This window comes from Cephus cinctus, unplaced genomic scaffold, assembly GCF_000341935.2.
Source record: "Cephus cinctus unplaced genomic scaffold, Ccin1 Ccin1_scaffold0238, whole genome shotgun sequence".
Classification (NCBI taxonomy): domain Eukaryota; kingdom Metazoa; phylum Arthropoda; class Insecta; order Hymenoptera; family Cephidae; genus Cephus; species Cephus cinctus.
Window position 1 is genome coordinate 248,491 of NW_014332954.1, and position 19,457 is coordinate 267,947.

The 19,457-nt window shown below is 37.4% G+C and overlaps 3 protein-coding genes across 10 annotated transcripts in view; 1 reads left to right on the forward strand and 2 right to left on the reverse strand.

Moving 5' to 3' along the window:
- Positions 1-482: 482 nt before the first annotated feature.
- The window catches only part of LOC107265726 (BTB/POZ domain-containing protein 7), a 23,197-nt gene continuing 4,222 nt past the window's right edge, over positions 483-19,457 (forward strand). For 2 of the 4 annotated variants that reach the window (XM_025082980.1, XM_025082979.1), the window contains exons 1-9: positions 483-674; positions 1,625-1,876; positions 4,249-4,613; positions 4,682-5,232; positions 5,304-5,467; positions 5,566-5,950; positions 6,034-6,186; positions 6,256-6,412; positions 7,211-7,389. In XM_025082980.1, coding sequence (XP_024938748.1) covers positions 1,644-1,876; positions 4,249-4,613; positions 4,682-5,232; positions 5,304-5,467; positions 5,566-5,950; positions 6,034-6,186; positions 6,256-6,412; positions 7,211-7,389 — 2,187 coding nt within the window. In that variant the 5' untranslated portion in view covers positions 483-674; positions 1,625-1,643. The remainder of the gene's footprint in view (positions 675-1,624; positions 1,877-4,248; positions 4,614-4,681; positions 5,233-5,303; positions 5,468-5,565; positions 5,951-6,033; positions 6,187-6,255; positions 6,413-7,210; positions 7,390-19,457) is intronic. The other 2 variants (XM_015735468.2, XM_015735467.2) reach the window with 2 other exon arrangements.
- Positions 1,926-3,937, reverse strand: LOC112494062 (cytosolic non-specific dipeptidase-like). Of its 2 annotated transcripts, XM_025082982.1 has the most exons (7): positions 3,680-3,937; positions 3,461-3,617; positions 2,911-3,386; positions 2,619-2,848; positions 2,321-2,525; positions 2,121-2,227; positions 1,926-2,053 (listed from the first exon to the last, which is right to left on the reverse strand). In XM_025082982.1, exons 1-7 carry the CDS (start codon positions 3,854-3,856, stop codon positions 1,942-1,944), a joined length of 1,464 nt encoding a protein of 487 aa, XP_024938750.1. In that variant the 5' UTR covers positions 3,857-3,937; the 3' UTR covers positions 1,926-1,941. The 2 variants fall into 2 exon arrangements, with proteins under 2 accessions (XP_024938750.1, XP_024938749.1); XM_025082981.1 differs by having other exon boundaries at positions 2,321-2,848.
- LOC107265727 overlaps positions 15,284-19,457 on the reverse strand; it is a 4,673-nt gene continuing 499 nt past the window's right edge. Inside the window, exons 1-2 of one of the 4 annotated variants that reach the window (XM_015735471.2) lie at positions 19,016-19,151; positions 15,284-16,798 (exon numbers count right to left, since the gene is read on the reverse strand). In XM_015735471.2, the coding sequence (XP_015590957.1) occupies positions 15,558-16,796 (1,239 nt within the window). In that variant the 5' untranslated portion in view covers positions 16,797-16,798; positions 19,016-19,151 and the 3' untranslated portion in view covers positions 15,284-15,557. Of the gene's footprint in view, positions 16,799-17,306; positions 17,463-18,791; positions 19,152-19,457 lie in introns of those variants that run through there. The other 3 variants (XM_015735469.2, XM_025082983.1, XM_015735470.2) reach the window with 3 other exon arrangements.

Sequence of the window (19,457 nt, forward strand, 5' to 3'; positions counted from 1 at the left end):
AATGGAATTAACCAATGAGGCTGCTTAACTCTATTCAAACCCTGCACGGTGGAAACTAAGCCTATGTTTCTACCGTGTAGGGTTCAAATAGAGTTAACCAATTAAACGCGAGATTTGAGGGGAATAAGCTAACTTGATTGGTTAACTATATTTCAACCCTACACGGTGGAAACATATATATTTTTAAATGCCATGAGAGATGTTTTGAATTATGTAAATTGTAGATTAAGCATTCTGTAAGAATACCTTATTGGAGAAGCTTAAGAAACAATGAATATATAAGTATAAACGAAAAAACATATCGCAACTCTGCTGTAACAGAACAAAACGTTTTTAGCAAAAGGAAATTATATAATATTACGTATTTACGCACAAGTCAAAAGGCACTAGTATAATCCGCCGTTAGAACTGAAACTGAAACATAGTCAAAGTCTTACTGAATTTTTATTAGAGAAACTATGAAATATTCCAACTGAGAAGTAAATATATTCAATTGACGATTAATCGTCTAGAATGTATTTGAAAGTTGCGCTTCCAACTTGTATCCAGGGTGCATCCGAATGTAAACATGGCCGCTACTGTGTTGTCTGACGGGTGTTTGCGTGCGATCAAACTCGAAGATGTTATGCTGAGGACACAATAACCGATTGAAAATATGTGCATAAAGGACCCAGGTAATGAGACTAATTATCATCTCGTTAAATCATCATGAGACGCAAAATTTGGTATTCGGTTGGCGACTGGCTAGTAACGTGAGTTCCGTTTAGTCGAATCCTGTGTATCTCTTGCGAGATACAAATTGCGGCTTTTTGGAATGACTTTTTTATTTGGGTCGAGGAGTTTACGCACACAGATTAACGTTTGTCTGGAATAATGGAACGACACATGGATTCTTCTTATGGCATTGTGCTAAATATGAGTTTTGGGAAAATTGCGAACAGCTGGGTTGCTAGGTGGTTCAGCTGACTAGTGATTGACCTGCAAAACCCTGTTGGGATATAAGGGTCAACGAAATTCTGGAAGAACTTGAATTATTGCAACCTTCGTTATGGGTGTTTGTGAAATTTAATATTTTTCAAAACAATGTTATATAGATGTCATTTTAGTCTGTTTCCTAGTAGTTATTGTCTTATGAGATTGTTATGTACTAGATTTTTTGTTATATTTATTGTATTATTTTTCAGTCAGCAATCATTATTATGTAGTCTGTTTTAAGTTTGTGTTTATGCTTTGTATGTTCTATGTCTAACATGTTTTACTTTCAGAACTTCTATTATTAACTATTCATTAGCCTCTGTAAAAAAACTTCATGAACTGCTCGTATAGCAAGAAATTTCAAAAGCTTACTTTTCATATAATTGCTGATAAGACGTTATCACTATTTGTCACGCAATCATTCTATAAAACTATGTCAGAGTTTTTTTTATAGAATTGTCTATTTAGCTTTCATGTTTATGCTTAGCAATTTGATTTGATTGTTAGATTAATAGATACTAGTTTTTTGAGATAAATATTTTAAGGAATAACTAGAACAAGGTGTTTTCATATATTTAAATGTGCTGGTCAAATTTAACCTAAGTTGTAGTATAGATTGGATGTTTCATATAGCGTAAATAAATTTCAGGCTGGTGTCTGGGTGAGCGATGAACGTATTCCGGGCTCTGATTCCGTGTGCATTGCAACGTGGTGGCGAAAGCGGTGGCGGAGGTGGTGGTGGTTGTTGGTCGACAGGCGGAAGACGCGGGGATGATACACGCATGACCCATAGAATGGGAGCATCTGCCTCTTCTAGCATTGCCTCTATGGGTGGAGATCCCATACAGGCAGCCAGACTCTCATCCTCTGGTAACACCGACCAGCTTGGTGTGATTGTCAGGTAAATTCCAAATATTAACCTATATGTCAATTAATTATAACACATAATATGTGAATTACAGTAAGTTATTTTATTTCATTTATGTAACATAAATATGCCATGACAAGTTTTATGCCATTTAGGTAGCTAATTTTAGAAATTGATTCCTTGCACGAATCGGGAACACTGTCATACTCTCTGGAAAAAAATGTTTCTTACATCGATTGAAGTCTGTTAAAATATTTTTTCTTAATAAATAACATACCCGATTGGGAGTACTATTAAATTGCTATTTGGAGATATAGATTTAAACATGGCTATACAAGGCATAGTTGATCCTTCACAAAGATACATAGGTTTTACACCATAAACCTGAATAGGAAAATTGTTTATGTTTTATGTATTCCTATCCAATAGTTAATTTTGAGAAGTTAGTTATAAATCATTGTTGATCACTGATCTAACCAATTCAATTGCCTTCGCAGCAGCACAATAATGAGAATCACAAGGATCTTCTTGCCAAGGATTTATACCAAAATCCATTTGAAACTTGTATTGATTTGTACTTTTGCACTGCTGCCAAATTTTTCTAATGTAATTATCAAGATGTCCAAAAGTTTCTATGGCAGTTTGATTTGTAACCAAGCGAACAGAAAATTTCCCAACTACTCTAAAAGTGATCAGTACAATAAGATTGGTTAATAGAGCTGAAAATTTTCTTGTATAAAAAGATAAAGAAAAATCATAAATAATTTTCAGGCACTTGTTAGGTACAACAGCATGACTTCTTTTATTGACTGACTCAAATTCCATTTTGAATCCATGAAAACTGACGCTGGGCAATTTTGTTTTGTGCATAATCACTCTTATTGGTTTTTCTTTGTGTCTCAAGTGTGTAGTACCAAGCTTCTGTTTGATCTTAGCAACATCGAAGGGAATGTCTCTAATAATACTCTCTTCTCTGTGCGATATATCTTGCACGTCCCTAAGTATCTAAAAAGTGTGTTGTATGCTCTGATAAATTACGTTCTTATCATTTTATCAAGCAAACTCACCTCAGATACAGCTATTTTGCCATTTTTGTCTACCAAGGAACTAAGAATATTTACAGCATCGATAAGAGGTTGATTGAAGGCACCACCATAAATACCACTATGGATACTCCTCTCTGCACAGATTACTTCCAGACTGAAGTGAGATACTCCCCTGAAACCATATTTTAGGCAAGGTACTTCCTGAGACGTTTTATCAACAGTCAGGCACATGAAATCCACATCTTCGAAGAACTCTCTCTTGGTAACCAAAATGTTGTCTAAACCGTGACTCCTTAATTTTGCAGAACCTTCTATGACAAATTTAATGTTAACGGGGATATCATTTTTAGTTGTTTTATAGATTTCCAGGGCATGTAGCCAACACAGAAGGGGTCCTTTATTATCTGATGCACCACGGCCATATAGTCTTCCATTTTTCTCGATTAAATTAAACGGTTCTGTTTCCCAGCCATCGGATTTCTTAGCTGGTAGTGTATCTACATGTTTGAATTTTTATTATGATATTTGTATTATATTTGATATATACTGTTGTAATGTTGGATGTCCTGACCTACGTATCCGTAAACACAGACGGTTTTGAGATCGGCGTCAGTGAATAAATTTCCAAAAAGGACTGGTGGTAGCTTCTTCCTGTTAACAATGTCGTTGTTTTCGACTATTTCTACGATTGCACCGAGGTCTTTCAGTTTCTTCTCACATAAATTTAACTACAATGTCAAGAAAATATGTATGTGAAATAAGTAGATATATTTACGTGTATAGTTTATACCATTTTTACGATATTGGAGAAACAATCTGATTGCTGCGATATGGATTGAATAGCCACAACTTCTTTGAGGGTTTCAGTAAATGCATTTTCATACTCTTGTATGTATTTGTAAAGAGTTGGTAGTCTCGATTTTGGAAGTTCTCTAGGAGAGTCGTTACTTACAGTATCGTAAATCATTTTTTAAAAGACTAATTGAAAGTTATCGTTTTTTTTTCCATTAAAACTTCGAGCGCAATTCAAACATTGCTGCGATGGACATTTGAAAATCAGAGCCATGGCAATATCATAACAATTATTTTAGGACTGGGGAATATAAAGTTTCCAACTGGCGAAGTAAGTTTAGCACACTGATAAGGTTATTTATTTATAAAAATAAACTGTACACCTTTGCATTGTTCATGATCCATTTAATTAAAATTTCAACAGTCACTTTGTAAGAGTTATTACTAAAAATGAAATAAGGGATTAGTAGTTATCCAATGAACATATAAGTATTTCGGAACAATGTCTTACTGTCGTAATCAGCTAAAATATCTATTTCTATAAATCGGAATGTTCTATTGTTATAGAGAGAGGAAAAAGAAAGTAACCGGGTTCGCCACACTGCGTAAGAAGTTTATAAAAAGGCGCCGCTCCTCGAAAGCCTGTGATCATGGTAGAATTATCAGAGAGCTGGTATCTACCTGGAGTCCTCTGGAAGCTGGCGCTCTTCTCGAGGAGTATGAAGCTCTGGCCGCCTTAAAGGATCTCCACGTACAAGCAGAGCTTGCTCGGCCACCAGCAGCAACTTTCAAACAAGACTTATCAACACTTTATGATTACAAGCACTGTACCGACGTAGACCTGGTCTACAGAGGTGCTTGCTTTCCTGTGCATAGAGCTCTACTTTCTTCCAGATGTCCATACTTTAGGGATCTGCTAGCAGGATGTCCTGGTAAGAATTTAAAAATTGTCTAACGAAGCTGTATAATATGATACAATCAGACTTTTAAATTATTTTAGGTTACGGTGCTCGTATATGCCTGGAGTTACGTACACCTGGATTAGACGTCCAGATGTTCTCGGCGTTACTTCGCTATCTCTACACTGGTGACATATGTCCACATGATGCGAGTTTGGATACGAATTTACTGCGAAGATTAGGTGAAGAGTTTGGTACACCTAATCCTCTGGAGCATGATCTCAGATACTTGTTAGATACCGGTGATTATGCGGATGCTGCTTTGGTCTTTACTTCCGATAGTGATTACCAAAGACCAGACAGTGGAAGTTCAGAGTACGGATTCAGACCTAAACTCGAGCTACCTTGCCACAAGGCGATTCTCTCCGCCAGGTCACCGTTCTTTAGAAATTTAATACAACGACGGACTAGATCTGGCGAAGATCATACAGAACGTGCGCTGCATATACCGACTAGAATAGTACTGGATGAATGTGTTATACCTAAGAGATATGCAAGGGTACTTCTACATGCTGTCTATTTAGACACCGTCGACTTGTCCCTTATTCTTAGAGGCAGTGGTTGTGGGAACAGTGCTGGAAGTCTCGGAGAGGTAATGTCATCTTGATTGAAAATTATTATTGTTCTCATATCAAATCCTGATTCACCAATATTTCTTGATAGGTACAGGCTCTTACTCATACCGGTCGGATGCGGCCTAGTCCCCTGGAAGAAGCTATGGAACTTTATCAGATTGGTAGGTTTCTGGAATTGGATATTCTTTCTCAAGGCTGCGAAGATCTCATATTGGAATGGCTCACTTTGGATTCGCTGCCTACAGTGTTGAGGTATCAAGAGAGTCCAACATTTATATTATCATTGATGAAAATATTGTATTGTCTCTACCAAAGTTCGTTTATTTTAATCACCACTATTATTTTAATAGGTGGGGTAACCAGCCGCATGGTTCTGCATGGGTGCACAGGCAGGCTCTACACTACTTGCGGGAAGAGTTCCAGCCTGTGGCGTCTTCACCAGTTCTTCATCAATTGGACCGTGCTCACCTAGCCAATGTACTCCAGAGTCACTTCTTACAAGCCAGTGAATTAGAGGTGCTTCAAGCTGTCCTTAAATGGGGCGAACAGGAACTAGTACGAAGAATGGAGGATCGTGAACCAAACTTACTCAGTCATACTGCTCACTCTGTCACGAGGAAGGGTGTCAAAAAACGGGACCTAAGTGATGTGGAGTTGCGAGAGATACTCAGTGAACTTTTACCTTTGGTTAGGATGGATCATGTTCTGCCGCCTAACAGTGAAATTTTGGCTCAGGTGTGTTCAAAAAAGTCAAACTTCTTAACTAGTTTAAAACACCTGTGATACAAATAATTGTTTTTTAAAAATGATTTAAATAGGCGATTAGGAGAGGATTAGTATCTACTCCACCGAGTCATATGATTGGAGATGAAAGGGAAAATTTAAGAGTGAACGCCTGGATAAGAGGCGGTAAAAAAAATGGATTATTCGTTAGACCTCGACTCTTCATGCCTTATTATGAAGAGATTAAGGTACGTATAGCAAATTATTTATATGAAACCAAAATCTAATTTCCTTTGTTTTATTTATTCTCTCTTTAGGCACTGGTCGAGGAGCAACTGGTCCAGGAGGCAGAACTGGTAAGATTACGAAGGGCAAGATATATTCCTGACATTCCTGATACACTGTATATGGTTGAGGATAAACCAAGAGCTTTGGGTGCTGCTGGTGTGGACGTACTGGCAGCTGCACTTCCAGGTATTAGTGACCACATTTCATATTCAACTATTCCATAATATATATTATAGCAGCAACACTGATCCTGTGGATTCTGAACCTTTGACTGTCATTTATTATCCTATGTGCTTCTGATTATTTTATCTTCAGTATGTCTATCAAGTCGAAAATAAATTTACAAAGAACTCTTATGATTATTTATCACAAGTTTGATTAAGGGAAACACTAGCATTAAAATCCATTAAGGTATTATTACGGATCGAAAAATAACAAAATTTGAACTGGTACAGTTCACTCACACATGCCCATCCCTGCATCGATAGGCGCACACTAATGTACATTGGATGTAGTAGTGTATACGTATATACACCAAATACAGTCTCAAACGCAATGTTGCCGTAACGTTATTTTGTCAGCCGTCGTACGAGAGATTTCGTAATAAATATCGAACTTCTTTCATGTCTATCAATAAATCCCATGAGTAAAAAGTTCTGACTAAAAATCTAAAAAATTCCTAATTTTTTCCTTTGCCATATACTAATTTTTCATCGGAATTACGCGGACGAGTCAAATGCAATAAAAAAAAACCATGCGCGTTTTATTGGCCAGGTATAGGGAATACGTGTTACGAGTCCTGACTTTAACTCGGAAATACTCGGAAATGAATGAGTGAATCGTGTTAAAAATTTGTAGAGATGTATTGCTATATAAATTAGACGTAAAACAAATTTCATCTCGATTACGCGGTTTTGAGTTTACCGTAGTAATACCTTAATTAACTGTGCAATCAGTCGTTAAATAATTGCATTTACTTGTTAGTACCAGATTCAGCGACAATGTCGGCCATGCTAAAACGGGAACAAAAGCTAAGACAGTCACCAAGTAGTCAACGTGCCGTTAGTTTGCCGCTTTCCTCTCGTCACGAAATTAATCGCCAAGTACGTCTTCGTGTTGTCCGGGAGTTCAACTTACCTGATGCCGTTGCCGATCTTCTTGAGGTAAGTTCTTATAGATATTTTTTAGATTTTATGTTTGGTAATGTATAAAATAGAACCTAATAAATATTATTATGAATTAATTGTCTACCGGTTAAGGTAAATCGGTGAGCTAAATCGAAAGGAACAAAATATACCTTTATTTTCTATATCTGCTTTTTCTCAGAATATACATATACAGGGTTAGTCAGTAGAAACGCACCAGCAGAAGTTTGCCGCAAGTGGCCGACACGGCAGTGTGGCCTCTTCAAAAAATGACATGACTGTGACCGATTCCCGTAAACGCAAACTGACAGTTCGCATAGCAATAAGGTTATTGAAATATTTCAATAGTTAGGTTACTGAAATAATTATTTAATATTGTAATGACAAAATGTAATGTCAGTTAAGATTTATTTTCACAACAGATTTTTTCCTGCACTTTTTTGCTATAAAACATTTCAATTAATTGATTTTTAAATTAATTGCAGCATTGTATTGCAGAATTGCACTTGTGATCATTACTTGGAAATATCAAAATTGTGAATATTTTAAACTTTACATTATTTTAATTGCAATCTGTTGTGAAAATAAATCTTAACTGACATTACATTTTGTCATTACAATATTAATTAATTACTTCAGTAACCTAGCTATTGAAATGTTTCAATAACCTTATTGCTATGCGAACTGTCAGAAGAGAGGCCACACTGCCGTGTCGGCCACTTGCGGCCAACTTTTGCTGGTGCGTTTCTACTGACTAACCCTGTATATACAGATAAACACATATATATGCGCAATATTCATATTCTTTTCTATCCAGTGAAAAATATATAAAGTTGCAATTCACACGAAATGGTTTATTTCTTTATTTTTTAAATGCGACTCTTTCTGAAAGTCCTTTAATAAAATCATGACTGACTCACAGAAGATACTCTTACAATGTTTGTCTGGCATTTACTCTGCCATTGAAAACTTGTAAAATGTCATTCTATAAAATCCGTTTTTCATCTTGAATGATCCACAATGTAAGCCCATGAAGTCTTCTCTTCCTATTACTGCGCAGTAAAATGGGTTTCTTAGTAGAAACTCTGTCTCAAACGCCGGCTATGTGCAAACGATCGTTGACAGTAGTTAGTGATATCTATTTTTCATGAGTTTCACTGAATCTCGTTTGGATTTCCAATGCAGTAAGTTTCTTATTCATTTTGCATATTATTACTAGTGATCGATCCTCTGCTTTGGAAATGACTCGAGGCCTTCCATTGCATGCTTTGTCTTTATCAGAGTCTGTTTTCCAGAAGGGAGTGATAGTATCTTCGATACTAGACTGCGATATTTTCAGTTTTTTTTTTGCAATATTTCGGAATATACGGTTATCTATAGACAAATCAAGAACATGATTTAATCGAATGCTGCGCGAGAAAGACTGGCGAAAAAGATTTCAGTGCAATTGTAGGCCTTGTCCCGATATTTTTCGACGACAGTGTATCTACGTACTGATCATATCTTTAACCTTTAGAGGGCCGGGGTTTGAGAATATCTTTTAAAAATGACCCAAATTTGTGTCTTATATCATGTATTTACTGTGTGCAAATTTTCCATCATGGGTCGAGCCGATATATCGGCTTTCCGGCTCTCTACAGGTTAATAATTTCAAAAATATCTGAATAGAAAGATAAACAGCAACTCGACTCAACTTTAACTACTTGTTTATAACGTTTAATGACCTCCTGTAAAATGTTTCCAATGTATTTGATATATTTGAAATGTAAACAATATAATTGTAATGTACAAAATGTAATAGAATTGGTTAAAATGACTGCGATCTCTCATTGCCATACGAGTAAAATGTAAACGAAAATCGTAAATAACAAGATTTTAACAGAAGTTCATTCCCAAAGTGAAATGCGGCGCATATTCTGCAAGGTTAACAATCATTTTTACAGCATCTCCACATTTATTAGCCCAAAATTAAAAGAGTAATTTGACCTGAAATTTGTTGCATTTTTCAAAATAACATCGAATATTTTGGGTCGGATTATTTTGTCAGTTTTCTGTTAGATATTGCGAAAGTGGTGTGAAAATGATTGTAATCCTAAAATATGGTAAAGAATGTAGCGTGCAATTCTCTTATTAACGATTTTTTTTACTATTCGCTTTCATACTGGTAAAGCTTATGATATTCATGCAATAAGATTCCACGTATATCATAAGTTTTACAAAAAATATCAGCTTTTGTAGTATTTCTTATTATGAAACCCTTTCTATACCTAACAAAGTAATATAGTTAATTCAGATGTTAAATAACTTGAAGTGACAGATGAAAAAAATGCAAGACCTGTAACAAAATTTTCTATTACCAATGTTTCTGTTGTTATTTAGTTTTGTATAAAGTCAATCTCACCATTAACTGTTTTGAATTAGGCGCCTATTTACATATCGATGGTTAGAGCAGTACCTGTTCTAGTTATAATTGTGAATAACGTAGTGATAGGGAAGTGATAGCGACTTCGAAGGCTCATCGCTCTCCCCATTCCTTCGTGGACCGCCGAGCACACGGGTTGCAACTCTCTCTCTCTTATATCGAAATAAATTAGTGCTATCTTATATCGAACAAAGGTGTATTTGTTCGTTGTTCGTCTCCGCTTCCCAAGATCCAAAACCATCAGGTTATGGGCCCAGGACGATCATCGGAAAACTGCATAAATTTTCCGCTGCCGAATACCAGAGAACAAGGCGACACAGTGACTGGCAAAATTGGAACCAAATAGCAACGAGAGAGCCGATAAGTGAGATGGCCACCAAGAACCAAAATGAATACTTTCATACGTTGGAAAAGCTTGTGGGCCGCGAAAACTATAGAACGTGGGTTGTCTCAATGCGTGCACTCCTCGAAGTCGAAGACCTATGGAACACCATTCAAGCACCAGAAAGCGGTACCATAAGCACGGATCCGAAGAAAATACAAAAGGACGCATAATACTCGCCATTGAACCGGAAGTCTACACCTACGTAGAAAACACCAGTACTCCGAAAGAAGCATGGGACGATCTGGCGAAGACGTACGACGACAAAGGACTCGCGAGGAAGGTAGCTCTACTACAAGAAGCAACGACGACCAAGTTTGAGAATTGCAAGTCCATGGAGGAGTACGTGTCCTGTATCATTTCAGCCGCACAAAAGCTAAGTACCATAGGCACTAAACTGCCCGATGATTTAGTCGGAGCAATTTTGCTTGCCGGATTGCCTGCTTCATATAAGCCCATGATAATGGCGCTTTCGAACTCTGGAGCGAACGTAACCGCTGATTTCGTGAAAAATAAGCTCCTAGAGGAAAACCAAAATGGTGCCAACGGAAGCGATCTCGAGTCGCGAGGCCTGTTCGCGCAGTCTCAGCAATCCAGATACAAACGTGCCAACGCCAACAATAGGTGGCGCCAGGCACCCAATCAGAACATGCAAAGAAGCTCCAACAATGTGAGATGCTACAATTGTAATAAATACGGCCACCTCTCCAGAAATTGCACCGCTCCGACTCGCAACAATAACAATACCAACAACAACAACAAAGCTTGCGCCGTAACTGAGGAGGTCGACAGTGAAGAGGAACACACTGTGTGTGTGCTCTTTTCAGTGCTTTATCAGCACGATACTCACACAGCCGTTGCAAAATCCGATCCAATTGAGACCGAACTTAGTGCACTGAGTTATTCGCAAGGGTTGTTGGCCGTGGATTGTGAGAGCAAAGTTGGAGTAAAGGACTGGATACTGGACTCAGGCGCATCAGTACACATGTGCCGTGAAAAGGCGTTCTTAACAAACGCACGCAAACCGAGAACGCGAAATGTCATAGCTGCGAATAAAGCAAAAGTGCCCGTCGAAGCAGAGGGCGACTTGATAGTTTTATACACCGGACCGGACAAAACTATGGAAATGATTTTAAAAAACGTGTTGCATATACCCGGACTCACATGCAATCTAGTATCAGTCAGTGCCATAACTAAACAGGGTTATCAAGTGACTTTTGTAAATAATAAGTGTAAGATTTTAAACAATCGTGGTACTGCGATCATAGAGGGTAATCTTTGCCCAAATAACACTTTTAAATTGGATCTCAAACCCAAGGCACAGGACCATAAAACTTTCCCGGCATATGCAGCCCTCAAGAACACTTAAGCTGCAAGCACTCAACTTTGGCACAGAAGGATGGCTCACTTTAACCTCACATACTTGAAACAGCTTTGCAAGGTAGCCACAGGGATACACCTGGTCGAGGATCGACCCGTCAAGTGCGAAATCTGCGTTGCTGGGAAATTGGTGAACAAAACCTTCTCTGCAAACAACAAGCGGGCAAGTAAACTGATCGAACTGGTACACACAGACGTCTGCCAAGTCGAGGTCCCATCACTTGGTCAGGCTCGCTACTTTATTACCTTCCTGGACGACTATTCACGCAAGATATTTGTGTACATGTTAAAAAGGAAGGATGAGGTGCCCGACACAGTAAGGAAATTCATCAAATCAGTTAGCAACCAGACTGAGAAGAACATAAAAACTATCAGATCTGACAACGGTAGGGAGTACGTCAACTCTGACCTCAAGAGCACATTGGAACAATTGGGTATAAAACATGAGACGTCTGTTCCCTATGTGCCACAACAGAATGGACGCGCTGAAAGAGTAAACAGAACCTTACTGGAGAAAACCAGGTGCATGTTAGCCGAATCAGGGCTTCCAAAGAGGTTCTGGGCTGAAGCGATCTCCACAGCATGTTACATAACCAACCGTAGTCCTAGAAGATGCCTGGATGGACGTACTCCAGAGGAACTGTGGAATGGATCACCACCAGATTTATCTCATCTGAGAGCATTTAGCTGTCGAGCAAGAGCGTTCGTTCCAGGACTCCAGAGACAGAAGATTGAGCCCACATCTCAACCAGCCATTATGCTAGGCTATAGTGAGACTCAAAAAGCATACAGGCTGTGGAGCAATCGGGACAAAAAGGTGTTCACTTCATGCAATGTGTCGCAACTGAGGACCTGGGAGAAGAAAACTTACCTGTAATAAAAGCACCTGGAAACGAAGCTGAAGACCTGGATAAGAAAACCTCACCTGCTAAGAAGGCACTCAAGAGAACCTCATCTGTACACCATGATGATCAGCCCGAGATCAAGAAAAACAAGAAGCGCCAAGCAAATGTGTCAAATCGTCCTATGACCAGATCAGCAGCCAAGCTGGGTAACGCCAACCAGGAAGACAGCTCTGACGAAGACCTATCAACTGTTCCCACACGAGGACCACAACGCAACAAAATAAATCCCAGGTACCTGGATGAGTTTGTCACTTATTCTGCTATTTCTGAACCAGGTGAACCTCACAACTACGAGGAAGCTATCTCTGGTGCTGAATCAGTGCAGTGGAAGCGAGTCATGCTGGAGGAGATGTAATCCATATCCAAAAACAGGACCTGGACACTTTGTAATTTACCGTCTGAACAACCAGTAATAGGGTGCAAATGGATCTTCAAGAAAAAAATGATGCCAGATAAGTCAACTCGTTATAAGGCTAGACTGGTAGCTCTGGGATACTCACAGGTTCGAGGAATAAACTACGACGAGACGTACTCACCTGTAGTGCGATTCACTTCACTTAGATTGCTGTTTGCATACGCAGCAAGGAAGAGACTGGACATTTTTCACCTCGATGTCGAGACCGCATTTTTGCATGGAGACATGGATACAGAGGTATACTTGCAATAGCCGAAGGGATTCATCGCCAAAGGAGAAGAGAGCAAGGTATGTTTGCTTAAAAAAGCTATCTATGGCTTGAAACAGGGCAGCAGAAACTGGAACGCCAAACTAGATAAGGCCCTCAAGGACATGAATATGAGACAATCAGAATATGATGCATGTATTTACAGCTATTATACGGTGAACAAGTGCGTCATAGCAGCAGTCTTTGTCGATGACTTGATTGTATTCACCAATAGTATAGACTTTTATAAAATATTCAAGGATGGCATTGCTAAGTTATGCACTCTTAAGGACCTTGGACCCATTCGCAGATGCTTGGGTATAAATGTGACAGTGGATAAGGAGCATGGTCTCATCGCACTGGATCAGAGAGACTACGTTCAGTCAATTTTAAGAACATTCAACATGCACGAGTGTAGACCTAGAACCATACCGATGAACACGAACCAGGATAACAAGTTAAACAGTCCAGACGATGTGGAATCACTGGATTCGTGTGAAGTACCTTATCAAAATGCTGTGGGATCCTTGCTCTACCTGGCACAGGCTACGAGACCAGATTTGGCCTATGCGGTGAGCACAGTCTCTAGGTTCAACCAATCGTTTGACCTTTCACATTGGGGCATGATCAAAAAAATACTCAGATATATTCAAGGAACCGTGGACTAGAGACTGGAGTATACTGCAGATAGTGATGACGAACTAGTTGGCTACTGCGATGCCAGCTGGGCATCCAATTCTGAAGATCCTAGGTCAACGACTGGATATGTATTTATGTGCCAGGGCGGAGCCATCAGCTGGAACAGTAAAAGGCAGGCAACTATCGCATTGTCGAGTACGGAGGCAGAATACCTGTCATTATCGGCTGCTGCCCAGGAAGCAATTTGGCTTAGGAGGTTAAGTATGGAACTTCTGATCAAGGAAGAGTCAGCACTGCAGATCTATTGCGACAATAAAGGGGCGATAGACTTGTCCAAGAATTCGAAATTCAGTCCAAGGACAAAGCACATAAATGTGCGACACCACTTCATTAAAGGAAAGATAATCGATGGGGAAATCAAAGTGGACTTCGTCTCATCTACATGCATGGTGGCTGATGCATTGACCAAACCTGTGAATGCCAAGAAACTGGAAGATTTTACCAAAGCTGTGGGTCTGAACAAGAAGATTGTAAAATAAGAAAGACCTTTTATTTAATGTGTTTAGTTTAATTTTATAAATTAGTTGGAATCAAGTAATGTTAATTGTTCGATTGAGAGGGCGTGTTGTTATTTAGTTTTGTATAGAGTCAATCTCACCATTAACTGTTTTCAATTAGACGCCTATTTACATATCGATGATTAGAGCAGTACCTGTTCTAGTTATGATTGTGAATAACGTAGTGATAGGGAAGTGATAGCGACTTCGAAGGCTCATCGCTCTCCCCATTCCTTCGTGGACCGCCGAGTACACGGGTTGCCACTCTCTCTCTTTCTTATATCGAAATAAATTAGTGCTATCTTATATCGAACAAAGGTGTATTTGTTCATTGTTCGCCTCCGCTTCCCACGATCCAAAACCATCAGTTTCTTTGCCAAAAGTAGTGTGTGATAAATCAGTGGAAACCAATCGAAACCATTCGTCATTACCCTTAGCAAAAGAGTATTGACAATTGGGAAATTTTGCAACGAGAATTCCTAGCCCGAAACACTTGTTCCCATCTGACACTTCAAGATATTTTACTTGTGGACCGACTATGCTGACCACATAATATAATGATATATTTATAATTCTTAAAGGGACTGGGAAGTATGTATATGAAAAGGGAGATCGGAATATTGTAATTTATAAGAATGTAATACTAAATTCAGATGCAAATGCAGTGCACGCATATTTTGGTAAGCTGCGCTGTTACTTACATAGCACTTTCATACGTCGAAACTGAAAAAAGGAAGTGCAAGTTGCATGCAGTTCTTTGAAGTGTACGATGCTTGTATAAGAATTTTGCATGTATTTCGTATTGTTATGTTGCAACTATTCCTTATAAAAGGGCCATATCACTATTTGTAAAACTGACAAATATGCGTGCACTTCGTTTCGATAAATACAATGCATCCATTTAATGCATCCAAGAAAGCTTTTGACATTCTCCAGTCCCCACAATACGAAAAATTCTACACACATTTAACAAATGTATCATTTTTTTATTTCTTGTAAGTTATACACAAAATTTGTATTTTAAATGTTTTATAATCCCCTTTTCGCTAAACATATAAATCAGCCACAAGTAAAATCTGGTCTACAGGGACCATCTTATATTTGACTTATATTTGACTTAAGGACAGTCTATATGTTTATTAGTTCAATACGGTGAACTATCAAGAAAAGATTATCTATTTTGAAGCTATCAAGAAAAACTCGATAGTTTCTGCAATTTTATTTTTTTTTATAAACATACTATTGAGGAAACCAACCTTTTTTCTCAAAAATTTTCAAAATATGCAACAATGTATTGCGTATTAATTTGCTGGAAGAATTTGACAAAAATGTCTCTTGGTTTCCGATCTCATCCATTTCCTTTGTTGAACTACGATCCGCTTTTATCACTTGAGTCATCATTATACATTGAGGAAATTTAGTCGGAGCATATTTTTGTAAAAGTTCATCAAACGACTTTCTGGAAAAGTCCTTAGTGTTCACTTTAAGTAATTCAAGGCAATCTAAGAACGATTGGTAATAGAGATCAATAAAATCATCAAGACTTTCGTCTAGAACATCTTTCTTGGCGCTTGATAACATAAAGAACACAAGATCCGTTATTCCTACATCATACCAGTATAATTGAAAATCAATTATCTTTAAATCAATGATCTTTCCATCAGGATCCTTTTTGAATAACATATTATTTACCCAGAAATCATGATGAACCATGGTAGACCATGGTTCCTCACCCTTAACGAAAGAATTATGCATTTCTTCAGAATATTTCATAACCTTTTCTACTTGTGGAAAATAACCCTCAGCTTCCGGCATGCTTCTAATCACTGCAAGCGCACTGTCGACCATCGCGGTAACACCATCCATCGTAGTCTCGTTTATAGGACTCAATAGGGCTGGTGAAATCACTTTCTTAAATGTTGCTGGTTTCTTTATCTTCAGGCCAATCATCAAGGCATGAAGCTGTGCAAGCCTCTTGGTAGCATAGTCCATGTGCTCTTTATCAAGTCCCTGTATCCTGTTTCCGGTACTGAAACCCTGGTAATTGAGGTTTTCCAGTACTAGACAAGATTGCTCATCAAAAATATCAGGTTGACCTAGACCTAATCTACCACCGTAATAACGTGGTGCGAGATTGATCAATTGATCACGTTCAATATCATTTTCTACTTGGAGCTCAATGAAGGCTGGCACAATGTTTTCATAAAAATGCAATTCCTTCTTGAATGTTAGAGGACTATTAAAGAGATCTCGAAGAAAGACTGTCGGAGGTGGCAACTTCACTACGATATTTAATATTTCTGGGTTACTATCTCTGGTCATATTCACATCTACTGCTATAATTAGACTTCCGAAATTCTCTCCAGGTTCTGTCAACATTTTCCATTCTATATGCAATATATTGAGTTGTTGGCTGAGCGTCCTTTGCAATACAGCTTGAAGGTCCTTTACCGGAAATGGGTGGCCGGGCTTTGGCATTTCTGTATACGAACATAAAAGAATTTTCCCTTTGTCATTTAATGAAAACAATTACTTAATAACTCATAAAACTCCTGAATCTTGGAATTATTAGTTGGGAATAATAAATTTATATTAGTACCAGTAAGTACGATGAAAAAAAGCATTTTTTCTAAGGTTATTTTTTTTTTCAAAATTAAGAAAAATTGATGTTTTAATAAAATTATGTTTTTTGTTTAAGAAGATTAGTGTATTAATCCCGATTAAATTTTGTGTATAAAAATCATGTAAAATCTTCTATGCTATAAATTGATCCGAAATGCTAACTAGATTATTAGCATATTACTATTGATTATCACATTATCAGCAATAAATAGAATATAAATTGGTGAAGCTATTAAAAAAAGAGATTTATTTAGTGATAATAATAATACGAATTTCCGATTTCATAATGTTCTTTCACAATATTAGAATAACATAGTCAATATAGTCATTATATTTTGGGTGGTTCACTAGAATCTAAATACCTACATATCTTCCTTGGTTGTGGACATCCGAAAAAATGTTCAAGATGTAATTCGAATAGCCTCAAAGGCTAAATCTACACATTACGCTTCTAGTTAGGCGTTAGGTAGTTTTCTTAGTTAGTGCCTGGATAAAAGTAGGGGAAATTAGCTTGTACCGGTTACGGCCCATATGTAATTTCTACTAGGGATCTTTCTTTGAATAATGCACGCTTGTTTTTACGCAAAAATTCTCTGCTTTCTCTGAAAATGAAGAATACATTCGCATATTTAAAAAGCAATATTTTGTAAATTAGAAAACATTTCAGTTTCAGTTTTTAGTGAACCACCCAGTATAATTATGTCAACGTTTTGACTTATGTACAAATTGTGCGAGAACATTTTTAAATCCGTACTATTTTATTATTAAATAAATCTTTCTTTTGGTATTTTTGTCAGTTTATATTTTATTCATTGCTAAAAACTAGTGGTAGTACACTAATAATCAAGTTAGTATTGCGGATAAATTAATAACGCAGAAGATGAACTATATGAACTCTGTATCTAAAATTTTGATAACTACAAGAGGAGGCAATCTTCATGGCAATTAGAGCATAAAGTTGCCGTAAGATTTGAGTTTCACATAATTTCACTAACGCGAAGTGGAATATTTTCTATCACAATTACAATAAAGCAACATGAAATATAAGATATTAATACATGACAGTGAATAAATTTGACTGCTCCAAAAAGGATTATGGTTTGAAAAAACTTTTTTCCGATAATGAACATGCACTGCAGCATAAAGAAGTTGTGAGTGAAGCTTGTATGAATAATTAACAATACAAAAGTATCACGTATGCAGATATGTGTCGCCAATGAATGTGAATATTCTCCTTGGCTCTTTCAATATATTGAAATATGTAGATATGTATACATTTGTAGATAGAGTGATTAACAGGAAGTTACGGGTTTGAGTGTATCTCAGGTTGAAAAATAACGAAGGTCATCGTCCAATTACAATAGGGTTCCTTACAATTTTGACTTTGTTTTGACATGGTCCAACGCAATCGCCCTAATCTTTGAACAATTACAACTGTTATTACTCAAGTTATGCCATACTGGAATTTTTTCGTGTATCACATTGTATGTTAACGCATTGACAAATATGCGCCTTAACTCTCGCATTTAACAATCTCAGTTTTTTTCTACTATCCTTTTGACCAATAGTACTTTGAGTCTGTATAATGATGCAACCTTGATGGTTTATGAAGAAAACAATGCTCTGGATTACGCGTGGCATTGCTATGCGTTTACATGCCAAGTATTCATACTGCTAGTAATATAATACGGGAATGCACGTTATACGTGTTGTGAACAATTTATATCCACGAGATGACAAGTAAGATACATAAGTATTAGAACAATAAACTTCGGATTATTGTACAATCTAATATGCATAGACGATCCATGAGCAAAATATGAAGTCCGGCTAATTCGTTTATGTTTTTACCTCACAGGAAGATGACCACTCTAAAACACATTTTATTCGTAAATGGATTATTTGATTGCACAAATTTTAGAAAATTCAAAAAATCAAATTAATGACACGCTTGATACCACGTTAAACACTTTACTTTTATTAGACATTTTAGAGTTTTAGTTTGACGATGTTTTTTTTTTGGCGGTGACCCCACCAAAGTTAACCGAGAAATGACTAAAAGGAAATAAATTTACCGATAGGGACTCTGTATTGTCTATATCGCCGTTGTAATCACTATATCAACAATAAGTAGGACAACTCAGACTGGCTTATCTACGAAACGTAAATGCAGAAAACACTTGTGGAAGAGATCACGAATATAAGTAACCAGTAATCCAGGGATTACGTAATTACTATATTGAACGCTAGTAATTTGCTAGTGAAAAAAGAACGGAATCATTCATTTTTCCCTAGCGTATGGCATGAAGTTATCGTTGATTACACTAGTTGACTAAAACTCTGGAACTATCCCTGGACGCGAGGCAAAGCAATCAAAAGATTTATGGATTATTATCAAAGAGCGCTGAAAAATTTCTACCGCTCTTATACACGGTGACCCTAGTATACTAGATTAGTTTAATTCTGATTTGGGAATTCTTTTTGTCACACATCGTATATAAACGTCCGTCGGGGGGG